General features: G+C 41.1%; 1 protein-coding gene across 4 annotated transcripts in view; it reads left to right on the top strand.

Moving 5' to 3' along the window:
* Positions 1-4024: 4024 nt before the first annotated feature.
* Positions 4025-14165, top strand: part of CEP85 (centrosomal protein 85) — a 29857-nt gene continuing 19716 nt past the window's right edge. For 3 of the 4 annotated variants that reach the window (XM_007078154.2, XM_042995490.1, XM_042995491.1), the window contains exons 1-3: positions 4025-4114; positions 8826-8899; positions 11977-12129. In XM_007078154.2, coding sequence (XP_007078216.1) covers positions 8845-8899; positions 11977-12129 — 208 coding nt within the window. In that variant the 5' untranslated portion in view covers positions 4025-4114; positions 8826-8844. Of the gene's footprint in view, positions 4115-4171; positions 4634-8825; positions 8900-11976; positions 12130-14165 lie in introns of those variants that run through there. The other variant, XM_015535715.2, reaches the window with a different exon arrangement.

Here is a 14165-nt window from a genome sequence, read left to right on the forward strand (position 1 = left end):
AGCCTCAAGCTGTGCTTCCTCATCCCACCATCCTTTCCCATCTCTGGAACTCTTCCAAGGACAGGATTGGGCTGCTCAATACGGTAGGGGACTGGGCAGGGAGTATAGCCAATAAACAACAAGGAATTTTCCTACTTTGACTCCTTTTCTGTGTAATCTGACTACAAAGCTTCAGCACTTCATGAGTGTGTGTAGTTGTGAGAAGTCACTTTATTCTCTATAGGCATCAGTGTTTGTGCTACTATCATGTATCCATTCAAAAATGGGTTGGAACCTACTATGCCCCAGTTCCTGTGGTAAGCCTACACAAGACACAGTTGTTAACCTTACAGAAAGGACAGCTGAGTGCAGGAAGTAGGTGGTGTGGACCAGGAGACAGGACAGGCTTAACAGGTTGGCAGAGTGGCACTTTTACAAAACCACAAGAAGGCCCTTTTGCCTCTTTTTTGTTTGTTTTGCTTTTGAAATACTTTTGATTGATATCTATGACCATTTTGGAAATTAATTTCTTGGGAAAGTATTTTGCTACAAACAATAAAAGTTAAATTTAACAGTCTTGGGGCTTCTGGGTGGCTCAGTCGACTGAGCATCCAACTCTTGATTTTGGCTCAGGTCGTATCTCATGGTTCATGAGATTGAGCCCTGCATTGGGCTCTGCGTGCTTGGGATTCTCTCTTTTCCCTTCTGTCCCTCTCCCCCAATTGTGCTCCCTAAAAAAAAAAAAAAAAAAAAAAAGATGTTAAAGTTAAATTTAACAGTCTTAACATTTCATTTGCAAGAACTTTTCTTCTCATTTAATGCTTTAATAGCTCCTAAAAATTAAATCAGATGATCAGTCCATATTATCATTTTTAAAATTTTAATTAAAAAAAAATTTTTGAGAGAGGGTGTGTGTGCGAGCGAGGGAGAAGGGCAGAGAGAGAATCTTAAGCAGGCTGCATGCTCAGCATGGAGACCTATGTGGGGCTTGATCCCATGACCCTGGGGTCATTACCTAAGCCGAAATCAAGAGTTGGACACTTAATCAACTAAGCCACCCAGGAACCCCTATATTATTTTAAGCACACCAAAGTTACACATTTTTTTAAAATTTTTAATGTTTATTTTTGACAGAGAAAGAGAGAGAGAGAGAGAGAGAGACAAGAGTGTGTGAGGGGAGGGGCAGAGAGAGGGAGACACAGAATCTGAAGAGGCTCCAGGCTCTGAGCTATCAGCACAGAACCAACATGGGGCTCAGACTCACCAACTATGAGAACATGACCTGAGCCAAAGTCAGCCCCTTAACTGACTGAGCTACCCAGGCACCCAAAAAGTCACACATTTATTAAATTAGCACGCAAGTAATTACATTTCATTGGGATTTCATATTCACTTTATAGGCCTGGAGTAGAGTATTTAAATAGACCTTTTGGTGAAGGCATTAACTTTTGCCCTTATTTAAAATATATCCTGAAGGTGGGGTGCCTGGGTGGCTTAGTCCATTGAGTGTCTGACTTGATTTTGGCTCAGGTCATGCTCTATTTGTTCAATTCATGGGTTCGAGCCCTACATCAGGCTCTGTATTGGCAGTGCAGAGTCTGCTTGGGATTCTCTCTCTCTTCCTCTCTCTTTCCCTCTCCTGCCCTCTCTCAAAATAAATATTTAATATATATATATAATATATATATATATTATATATATATCCTGAAGGAAAAAGGCAAAATATTACTGATTGTACTATGCTTAAATATCTCAAAAAAATAGAATGAAACAAAATTAAGTAAACAAAGAAGCTACTGAGCTTAAACTATATTTAGTTGACTAATGAAAGAAGCCTCTGTGCTGTGTAACAATAGATGCTTATAAAATAAGCCACTAGACAACACTAATGCATGTGAAAGCAGTATCTCTAATGATAGGATTACAACTAAGATGCAGTTAGTTTATTTTCTTTTTTCTTTGATTAAGCTGGGGTGGGATATATCTGGCCAACTCTTTTTTCACTCAGGTTATAATTCCAAATTTTATTAAATTTGCAGCAAGTCTTTTTTTTTTTTAACGTGTTTATTTTGAGAGAGAGAGAGAGAGAGAGAGAACAGGTGGGTGAGGGGCAGAGAGAGAGGGAAAGAGAGAATCCCAAGCAGGCCCCATACTGCCAGCACAGGGCCCCACATGGAGCCTGAACCCACAAACCATGAGATCATGATCCAAGCCGAAATTAAGAGTCAGATGCTCAACTGACTGAGCCACCCAGGAACCCCAGGTCTTTTAAAAATAATAAAGTAACTGAAGATTTAAGACTATCTCATATCTAAAAACTGATTGTGAATATTCTCTGAAATTAACATCTGATCTTTGTTAAGACATGAAGACTCATTCACATTTGAAAATTAGTAGTATGATAATGGAGTTACTTTTAAAATACAGATATCCAGGGTACCTGGCCAGCTTAGTCAAGGTGGAGCATATGACTCTTGATCTCCAGGTTGTGAGTTTGAGCCCCCACATTGGGTGTAGAGATTCCTTAAAAATAAAATCTTTTTTTTTTTTTTTAAGTTTATTTTTTTATTTGAGAGAGAGAGAGAGAGCAAGTGAGGGAGGGGCAGACTGGGAAACAGAGAGGAGAGAGAGAATTCAAGCAGGCTCCATACTGTCAGCACAGATCCTGACCCTGGGCCTGAACCCACCAACCATGAGATCATGACCCAAGCTGAAATTAAGAGTCAGACGCTTACCCAACTAAGCCACCCAGGCACCCCTAAAAATAAAACCAAAAAAAAAAAAAAAAAAGGACAGATACCCATTGGAGAAAACTGCATAAATGCACTATGTGCCAGTTGTAAATTTAAATCTCAGCACTTCCACTATGTTTCCAGTTAGCTTTGTCTTCCATTCTCTTTATCAGCTCTTCAAATACTCTCCATTCTTCTCAGTCCTCTATATGCCCCTGTTCCCTCCCTCTTCACAGATGTTTTCCACAAAAGAAACAGAAGCAATCAAGTAGAAGTTTCCACCACCCATTAGTCTACCTCCTACCCACCAGTCTACAAATTTATTCATTTAGACACCTATCCTTACTATTTAAGAAAGGTTTCTGGTCCTAATTTAGAGAATATCCCCTAAATGCATCTATCACATCATACCCAGATTCATTATCCATTAAATCTGCTATTTTATGCCTTCTATATTGTTACCTTAAAATGTTATGAGACCAGGGTGGGGATAGAACTTTGGAGCACATCCCCAGAGTCCTAACTCTAGACTGAATTTGATCCAGTAATTAATTCTCTTTAAGTCTGGTTCTTCAAAGTTAAGAAATCCCAACTTTTTAATGCCTCTCCCTCCCAGGTCAGGTTTCCAGAAACCCGGAATTTGTCACTATCCTTTGGCTGATGGCTTTGTTCCTCCTTTTAACAATTCCCCGGTCTGATTCTTAAGTATACATTAACGCAAATGAACTTAGTTCTTTTCCTGGGGACGGAGTTTGGGTAGGGAGGCAAGATCGATCTGTTAGTTACTCTTCAACCTGAGTCCTGGTCACAGTCTCGACCACTGGCGACCCTAACCCAGCCCACGCCCTGCCCCAGCCACAGATGAGCCCTAACCCTGACGAGGCAGTGATCCAGGCCACACCCTCACTCCGGACCACCACCTGACCCTTTGCTTTATCTCAGGTGGGACCACTTATAGGTAGTGGGGAATGGGAGAAGGGTGGGCCCGGTTGGGGGCAGGGGTTCGTGGAAGATTTTCCCTGGCATCCAGCTTCCTGATCCGCCCAAGCCCAGCAAAGCACTTCAGACCTGAGTCTGGAGGGCTCCGCCCACAGGCGAGACCTGGCTAGGGGCAGGGCAGAAGGTCCCGAAGGGCGGTGAGGTCATGCGCAGAAAGATCCGTCCGCTCCCGGCGCCGAGCGCAGCGTGCAGGGGCGGGACACCGGCGCGGCCCGACTCCTGATTGGCCCCAGGCGGGCAGAAGGGGGCGGGGGCGGGGCGGCGCGCGCTCTGAGGCGCGCGGCCTGGCGGGTGTGTAACGGCCGTTAGGCGAGCCGAGGGAGGGAACTGCTGCCTGCGGCTGACGTGGTGGCCGCAGTCGGCGTCCCAGGGTGAGGGATTTCGCCGCCCGCTTTCGGCCCCACGTAAGTCCTCCTCCCCTCGGGAGCCCTTGACGGGCTGACAGACCCCGCCCTACCTTGGGGAGCCCCGGAGGAGCCCCAGAAACACTCCTGACCTGCCTTCTTCGGGGGCCGCAGGAGAGCGAGGCGCATGCGCAGAGCCGCTAAGCCGTCCTCTATGGGTCTCTCACCCGCTGGGCTTCCTAAAATAATACCCCGCACACGCCCCCTCGCGACTCGCTCGCGTCCCCGCCCTCTTCGCCTGGCTTTCTCCATCCTTCACTCCACAGCAGTTGCTTTACCTTTGTAAAGGGTAGGCCCCGTGCCAGTCGCCGGCGGGACGGCGGGAAGCACGTTGGTTGCCTGCACGCGGCACGCAGTCCCGGGAGAAGAGGCGACATTGCTCGGGTGACGACTCGTTCGTTAGCACTCAGTGGTGTGGGCTGGTCAAGTACGCAGAGCGCTAAGCACCAGGCGCCGGTGTAGTTCGGGAGGGCAGGGAGCCCTCCATGAGGAAGCGAAGTCGGGGCTGAGGCTTAAAGGGTGAGTAGAGAGTTATGGTTGGGGGACAGACAGCACTCGTGAAGGCGCCAGGCTAGAGTTTCTGAGCCGACTTTGCTCCCCGCGGGATATTTGACGACGTCCGGCGACATTTGCAGCTCTACAGCTCGGGGATTGCTCCTGGCATCTAGAAGTCAAGGATGCCGCTAAACATCCACCTTACACAGGACAGCCCCCCCCCCCCCCCACTTATCTGACCGAAAATGTCAGGAGCATCCCGATTTCCGAACCCTGCTCGACGAGGAGGAGCTGGTGCTTTGGATGAACCACAAGTTTAGTGGGTTACAGCATGTTTGTTCAATAGAAGGTATCCAGCACTTCACGATAAAACAGGAGGATCAGAGCCCTGTTTGTCTTTTACGCCAGTATATTTCCAGCATATGGCACAGAGCCAGGCGGATAGTAGGCACTCAGTGAATTTTGGTTGATGAATTGAATACTGTGTGCTGGGTCAGGAGAGCCGATAATAACAGGATGATTAAGATAACCATGCCTCGTTACTTATCCAAAGTCCTTTTCTCAGGACTTTGTAAAGATAACTTCTTGGCAAGGATTTGGCTTCTCTTTCTTTAGGTATGGTTTAATGAATGATCATGGTCATGACAGTGTGATGGTGTGAGATTTTTTTTTTTTTTTAATGTATGTTTGTTTATTTTGAAAGACCGCAGGCACAAGGGAGAGAGAATCCCAAGTAGGCTCTGCACTAACAGCACAGAGCCTGATGCAGGGCTTGATCCCACGAACCACGAGCCCATGATCTGAGCCGAAATCAAGAGTTGGAGGCTCAACTGACTGAGCCACCCAGGCACCCTGATGGTGTGAGATTCTTACTGTGCTTGTGTCAGCTGTGTATCCTTTCAAATCCATTCCTGTCTTGATGTGGTTCTCAGCAGCTGCCAAGTGTGACATTCCACACTAAGATTATAATTCTTCAGGGAGAGAAATATAACAGTCAAAACCTAACTCTTGGGTAGCACCTTGGAAAAGAGAGCCTGTGTGGTGACCAGGGGCAAAGTGAAGAAATTGTATGAGCTGTCCCTGCTCCCAACTTCTTTGGGGCTTGCAGCTCTGGCTGGGTCTGAAGCAGAAACCCCCAACTTGTGGTGCCTTGGTAACTTCCTTTATTTCTTTTTGTCACACACAGAAAAATGCTAACTAGACTCCTTTAGCATTAGAGCACAGTCCTGGCTTTGAAGCCTCTTGTGGCTGTATGACCTTCACCTCTGTAAGCCTTCATTTTTTCATCCATGAAATGAGGGTAATACTAGTAATTGCCTCATAGGTTTGATGTGAGCATTGATAAGACATGATACTTATAGAGTGTTTAGCACAGTGCTAGGTGGGTAGAAGGTACTGAATACGTATTAAATTTGTTGGATGAATAAATAGTTTAAAGGGCTTTGAAGATAGAAACCATCAATGTTGAGTGCTTTTTTTTTTTTTGTCTGCTTCCATTCACTCCTACCTTTCTTGGCTGTGTAATTGGTTATTTACATTACTTCTTGTATATTCATTTCTCTCACTTTTATTTCAGGAAATCTTTATCTCCTTCAAATGATCCTAAAAACTTCCACCAATAGCTCATCTACTTCTGAACTTAGTAGGAAAAAGTTAAGAATGATCTCTTCCATACTGTTTTGCTTCTTTTGGGAGTTCTTTTTTTTAATTATAATTCACATACAATAAAATTCAATTTTACATGTGTACAATTCAGTGGTTTTAGTACATTCACAAGGTTGTGCGGCCATCACCACTATCGAATCTCAGGAGATTTTGATCACCCTGGAAAGAACCCCCATATCCATTAGCAGTCACTCCCTATTGCCCCTCCTCTTAGTCCTTGGCAACCACTAATCTATCTATGTGGATTTGCCAGTTCTGGACATTTCATATAAGTGGAATTTATCCATTCATCAGTTGATAGACATTTGAAGTTTTTTTCTTTTTGGCTGTTATAAATAATGCTGCTCTGAACATTCATATACAAGATTTTGTGTGAGCATGTTTTTTTTTTTTTTTCTCCTGAACATATACTTAGTAGTGGAATTGCTGAGTTGTAGAGTAACTTTTTAAAAAACAATATTTTATTAAATAAAAATTTTAAATGTTTTTATTTATTTTGAGAGAGACAGAAACAGAGCATGAGCAGGGGAGGGTCAGAGAGAGGGAGACACAGAATCTGAAGCAGGCTCCAAGCTCTGAGCTGTCAGCAGAGCCAACCGTGGGGCTCAAACTCGTGAACCATGATATCATGACCTGAGCCGAATTCGACACCTAACTGACTGAGCCACCCAAGTGCCCCTAGAGTAACTCTTTAATTGAGAGTTCTTTTGTCATCCTATCTTCAACTCTTCTGAATTTGCAAAGGTCTCAGAATCCAATGAGCCTACTACCATTTTTGTTATACTTTAAAGAAATGAGTGAAGAAAAGGATTTTGATAGTGACCATTTGATATCACTACTAGGCAGATAATCTAATCCTTCTGTGTCACCATTAACACACTGAATGATAATAGCTGTATATGTTGAAGCTTTTACTGAACAATCTCTTACCTACTTTGTCAAGACCTGGGATTTCAGGGGATGGTACCATTAATGTAGATGCAGTGAATAAGTGAGGGTTTGGGTTGTTGTTACTAAGAGAAAACTATAGAGGTCAGTAAAGCATATTAGAGAAATTGTACCCATATAGCCTTTGTTTTCCCTTCAGAGTTGAATTTCACCTCTTAAGAATTGTGATCTACTGACTGATTTTGTTCCAAACTCTTTGGGAGCTCTTATAAATTCAGTTTCTAAATTCATACTTTATCTTCCAGGGACCACAATGTACCTCTTTTTTATTGACATAAACTGACAAGTAATAATAATAAAAATGTAATTAAGCACTTAATATGCGTCAGGCACTGTTGTGAGTTAATTCTAAATGAATTAGCATGCATTAGGTTTTGTCTTTATCCTCATTTTTATCTGAAGGAAGTGAAGCACATAGATATTAAGAAATTTGCCCAAGGTTACACAGCTAATTGAGAAGTCAGACTTCACATTCAGGCTGTCTGATCACACGTGCATACTCTGAATCACTTCCCTGTACTGCCATGCCTCTTAAATACTATTCAAAAATAAGATATTTCCTACTTTTAGTTACAGTTAATTAAAGCTTTTGTTTACACAGATAGTAATCAGACTTATGCTGAATTCTCACAGCCTAACATTAGAATAAATGTAAGTGTTTTAAGAAGTGGGGAAATGGGAAGAAAACCTCATGTTCCCAGCTGAGAATTGGAGTTATGCTTATGACCAAGAATTCTGTTTGTGAATCATATGACTAACTTTCATTACTGGAGAAATAGGAGAACTTAAGTTAATTATAACTGAAGGTATAATACTCCACTGGTGGTTTGGTTGTTTAGTTCTTTCTCCACTCCACTCCCCCATCCTATTTTCATGGCTAAGAAAATCCATGGCAAAGTTTGTTAATTAAAAGTAATATTAGGGGTGCCTGGGTGGCTCAGTCGGTTGAGCATTTGGCTCTTGACTTCGGCTCAGGTCATGATCTGACAGTTTGTGAGTTTGAGCCCCACATTGGGCTTTGCGCTGACAGTGCAGAGCCTGCTTGGGATTCTCTCTCTCCCTCTGTCTCTGCCCCTCCCTCCACTCATGTGTTCTGTTTCTCTCTCTCAAATAAACTTAAAAAAATAAATAAAAGTAATATTTTGGGGGTGCCTGGGTGACTCTTGGTTTCAGCTCAGGTCATGATCTCATAGTGAGTTCAGGCCTCACCTCTGGCTCTGTGCTGGTGATGCAGAGCCTGCTTGGGATTCTTTCTGTCTCTCCCTTTCTCTGTGCCCCTCCCCTGCTCATGCTCTCTCTCTCAAAATAAACATTTAAAAAATATATCATTTTTAATTTTTGCAGCAATTGAGGGGTTCTAGGATCATATAGGATCAGTATTGGGAATCTCTATTTGGTTCTAGGTTTTCTCTCCCTTAACTTAGGAAGAGAAGTAGGAAGGAGTATTAGGAGTTGCTTTGCCTTAAAAAATATCTTTAGGAGTAAAACAAGTGGAGGACTAAGGACTATTCTGTGTGGTTTTGGCAGTTTGGGTTGAATGGAGTGAGTTATAGGGAATTAAAAGTAATGGAGAGATCTGACTGGTTATTCCTTCATTCTGCAGTTGGCTCAAATAACTATTGATGGCCATGCAGGAGAAATACCCAAGTGAGAGGATCTCTCATGTGGCTTCGCCAGGTGAGTAGTCAAAGTTTTCCAGGTTAAATTCTGACTTTTGCTCTGTTGTTCCGTAACAAGTTCCTTTAAAGGAAATATTCAGCAAACAAGCATTCACTGAAATGCTTGAAAAGAACAAAAATAACAGGAGGCTATATTCAATAGAAAAACAGTCCTCTCCAAGAGAACAACTGTTTATCTCAGGTCCTACATGGCTTCCAACAAGCCCACGTGATTGTTTGGGAGGGGAGGACACATGAAGGAACAGAATGACTTTGGAACATAGTTTCATTTGAAATCAGAAAAACACAGCATAAATTACTGTGTTCTATGTTGTCTTTGTAGTCCTGTGGGTGTGTCAGTCATCTGCTAGCCCACAAAGATTGGAATTCTTCTTGGATGCCTACAGTCTCAGTTATGTTGTCACTAGAGACTCAGGAATTTATCTTTAGAGTGGATTGACAAGATTTTGAAAGCTCAGCAGATATACTAAGTGGATATATTAAGTATATTAAACATATATAAATATATGTATACACAATAAACGTATTAAGTAGATACAGTATATTCAAGTAGGAAGTAGCATAGAAAAATAACTTTTTGAATCTGGGGTATTTATGAAGAAAAGGGTACATTTTATTCAGCTAAGGATATGCTTTATTTTTTTTTTTTTAATCTTCATTTATTTTTGAGAGAGAGAGAGACAGAGGGTGAGCAGGGGAGGGACAGAGAGAGAGAGGAAGACACAGAATCCGAAGCAGGCTCCGAGCTGTCAGCACAGTACCCGACGTGGGGCTGGAACTCATGAAATGCAGGATCATGACCCAAGCCAAAGTCAGGCACTTAACCGACTGAGCCACCCAGGTGCCCCAGAATATGCTTTATTTAACTTTAAAATCCCACAGTGCCTTACAGCAGACATTTGTTAGATATTTGTTGTATTCTCCTAGGCATGCTGCCTTGCAGAAATTAAGCATTTTAAAAAGCATTTGTTGAATCAATTCAAGATTCATTCAGCAAATATTTATTGATCATCTGCTATATGCCACACATTGTTTCAGGGCTGGATTGTACAATTTCTTATGACAATTATGTGTATAACACACAAGTTTTTGGGATGTAGCAATTTCTAACAAAACTCACTGCTCTTCTGATGGCTTTTGTCTTTAGTAATGTCTCATTCGATTAATGATGGTCTTAATATTTTGATGAAGATGCTGGTGATAGGACATGTGACATAACACAAAAAATTTTGCTTTCAAATTTGAATTTGGAAATAAGCATAAGCCTCTTTACCTATATCAAAATAAAATCTTATTTTAACAAATATCTTTTCCGAATTGATGTGTGGAGTGAGCAGATAGAAAAGTGGTACCCATAAAGAATGGAAGGTTAGTAGTAGAAACAAGAAGTGATTTCCAGTAAGAGGCCAGGAAGATGGTAATAGAGGCTCTTAATCAGTTTTCCTTATTTCAAAGGGTCTGGCAAAGTGTAAGCTAACTAGGGAGAGAACGCCATATAGACTCATCAAGAAGTCAGATTACTTTCTTTCTAGTACTTAGTACAGATAGTAACACCAGCTAATCTTAGGCTGATCAGAAGCTCTGATTGTTGGGCATATCTTCTATGAAAGATTATTACTGATTACTGCATGTATATAAATTCTTTCAAATCAGGCAGTCCACTGTGACCCAAAGAAGCTCTGTTTGTTGGGTATATCTTCTATGAAAGATTATTACTGATTACTGCATGTATATAAATTCTTTCAAATCAGGCAGTCCACTGTGACCCAGAGAAAGTTAGGGTGCCTTCAGTAGAAAGCAGAAGTGTAGCAAAATTAGAAGAAAGTGGGTGAAAAAGATGGGAGAAGCACTAAAACTGGAACAAGAGAGAGGGTGGTTTGTGTTGAGATATCATTTGCTTCCCACTAAATCAAAGAGTCTGTAGAACTTTATTTTCTGATTTCAACTCAAACTCTGACACTTTAAATGGATAAGTAGACACCATTTCCTCTTTGTTTACACTGATCATCAGATACAGTTTAGAAAATTAGTGGTTTTTTAACAATAAATACTAACAAATTATTTATTGAATATTTTCTACTTACTGGCCTTTAAATAGCAAGCTAACAGAATTAAAAATATCTCATCAGTCTTGCTTTGTCTTACCCACTCGGAAATTTTAGTGGTTTCTTTGCATTACACTCAAAGTCTTAAACTCTTCAGATTGACTTTCAAGACTTACCTTGATCTGGATTCACCCTGCCCACAGGGTATCCTTGTTCAGTCAAGCAATGATTTTCAACAACAGACTGGACTACCTATTAACCTAGGGAACATTTGGAAGCATATGGGGTATTTTCAGGTTTCACAGTGATGGTGGGATGGGGTTAGGGCTGCTACTGGCTTTTAATAGTGACCAGGGATGCTAAGCCATCCTGCCACATATAGACTACACATTGAAGAATTGTCATGCGCAGAATGCCAAAAGCAACCCTGTAAGGGGAAAGAATGTGGATATTGGAATCTAAACAACCTGGGTTCAAATCTCAGCTCTATCCATTGTAAAATAGGGGTGATGATACTGTTCAGTAAGGAAGATGAGATCATGTTGATAAAGTGTTATGGCTTCTAGGTTTCAAAACATGGTAGTAGCTACTATTAAATAGTATTGTTTTCCATCCCAGTACTCCTGGGTTCTTGGTAAGTCTTATTTCTGTCTGTGAACATTCTCAACTCTCATGCTATTTCCATTTAAAATTAACTAACTCAGGGGCACCTGGGTGGCTCAGTTGGTTAAGCGTCTGACTCTTGATTTAGGCTCAGGTCATGATCTCAGGGTCGTGACATTGAGCCCAGCACTGGGCTTCATGCTCAGCATGGAGATTCTCTCTCCCTCTCTCTCTGCTCCTCCCTTACTTGTACTCTCTCTCAAAAATAAAAAAATAAAATTAACTAACTCAGAGTAACTGAAATAGGTACAGGAGAGAGAAGGGTAGGGTGCTATTTTTTCATAGGTTTAAGTGATTTATTTAAACAGTCTTGTGGGGGTTATATCAGCTGGTTCACACTAAAGGTGGGAAATGACACTTGTTTCAGGTTCCGGTGTAATTCAAAAGGGCAGTTCCCTGGGGACTGAATGGCAGACCCCAGTTATCTCAGAGGCTTTTCGGAGTCGCTTCAGCCGCTGTTCAAGTGTAGCTGACAGTGGGGACACAGCCATTGGCACATCATGCTCAGACATTGCAGAGGGTAAGTGTGAATTAATGTTTTGATTACCAATATGTGTTGTCATTTTCACATTGTGTTCCAGGTATATTGTCATTTCCAGAGTATTCATAACTCAGTCCCTTCAGCCAGGGAGTTTGCTTGATTTTTCTTACTCCCATGTTTCTTACAACTGGTCCTTTCCTCTCAATTGTTACTGTTTGTCCTATCTTAAACAACTTTCTAGTAGGTTTCTTGGCTTCAAGTGTTTCCCTCTACTGCCAGACTAATTTTAAAAGCCTGATTTCATAGTTTTCCTTTCCTGTAAATTCTCAACTGCTTCTATTACTTGGAGGATAAAGTTCAGGAGCCTTGCTGAGTTCTGTGATCTGGCCTTATTCCACCCATTCAGACATATTTCTTAACTGTCACCGAGTATGGTGTTTTATTATGTTATGAAAAAGCACAGAACTTTTGTTGTTGTTATTTTTGGCTATCTGAACTCTTTCCTTTTTTTTTTTTTTTTTTTTTAAGATTTTATTTTTTACGTTATCTTCACACCCAGCATGGGCCTTGACCTCACAACACCAACTGAGATCAAGAGTTGCACACTCTACCTACTGAGCCAGCCACATGTCCCTGAGCGCTTTCCTTCTTTAATCTGGGCCCATTCGTGCTGTTTCCGCCTCCTCTTGCCCTTCCCAGCTATGCTGATCTTATATTTCAAAATCTAGTAAAGTGTATGATAAGACTTTTCTCATCCCTTCCACCCATTACTGATCTCCCTCTCTGCAATCTTGTATCTTTATTGTGCCTGCCATTTTGGGGGCACATAAATTAAGTAATAACTGCCAGACAGTACTTTACAAGAGTTTTTTCTTTTTAGTTTGTTTGTTTGTTTGTTTGTTTATTTAATCTGTATACCCTGTGTAGGGCTCAGACTCAAAACCCCTAGCTCAAGAGTCACATGCTCTAGCAACTGAGCCAGCCAGGTGCCCCGAGAGTATTTTATTTTTGCATTTAGATAGTGAGTTCTTAGAGGGCAGAGACCTCATAATTAATAATAACTAAAAACTATTTATTAAATACTTTGTGATGGATACTATACTAAATTTTTTCTACATTTTTCATTAATGTCTTTAAGAACTCTATGAAATATTTTATTATTTCCATTTTACGGATGAGAAAGCTGAATTTCAAAGTGTTTAGATGACTTGATTAAAGTCACAAAACTAGTCACTAGTATTTTATCAGATGTCACAGCCACTAGGATGGCTATAATCAAAGACATAATAACAAGTGTTGGTGAGAATCTAAAGACATTGGAACCTCTATACAGTACTGGTGGGAATGTAAAATGTTATAGCTGCTTTGGAAAGCAGTTTGGCAGATCTTCAAAAAGGTAAACATGGAGTCACCCTATGACTCAACAGTTCTACTCCACCTAGCCAAAAGAAATGAAAACACATTTCCACACATAATCTTGTTATAGGAATGTTCATAGCATTATACATAGTAGCCAAAAAATGGAAACAACCCCAAATGTTTATTAACTGATGAATGGATGAGTAGAATGTAGTATATCCATATAATAGTACATTTTTCTGCAATAAAAAGAAATTAAGTACTAATACATGCTACAAAATGGATGAACTTTTAAAACATTTATGCTAAATAAAGCCAGACACAAAAGGCCACATATTGTATGATTCCATTTATGTGAAATGTCTAGAATAGGCCAATCTATAGAGACAGAAAATAACTTAGTGATTGCCCAAGGCTAGGGAAGTTAGGGGAAATGGAATGTGACTGCTAAAGGATAAGACGTTTCTTTTTGTGGTGATAAAATGTTCAATAATTGATTTTTGTGATGGTTATACACGACTGAATATAGTAAAAACCATTGACTTGTACACTTCAAGTGGATGAATTAAATGGATGTGAGTTATATTTCTGTTTTTTAAATTTTTAAAGTTTATTTTGAGAAAGAGAGCGTGTGTGCCTATACGAGCAGGACAGAGAGAGAGGGAGAGAATCCCAAACAGACTGCACTCTGTCAGCATGGAATCCGATGCGGGCTC

Source organism: Panthera tigris, chromosome C1 (assembly GCF_018350195.1).
Source record: "Panthera tigris isolate Pti1 chromosome C1, P.tigris_Pti1_mat1.1, whole genome shotgun sequence".
In the NCBI taxonomy this organism is placed as follows: Eukaryota; Metazoa; Chordata; class Mammalia; order Carnivora; family Felidae; genus Panthera; species Panthera tigris.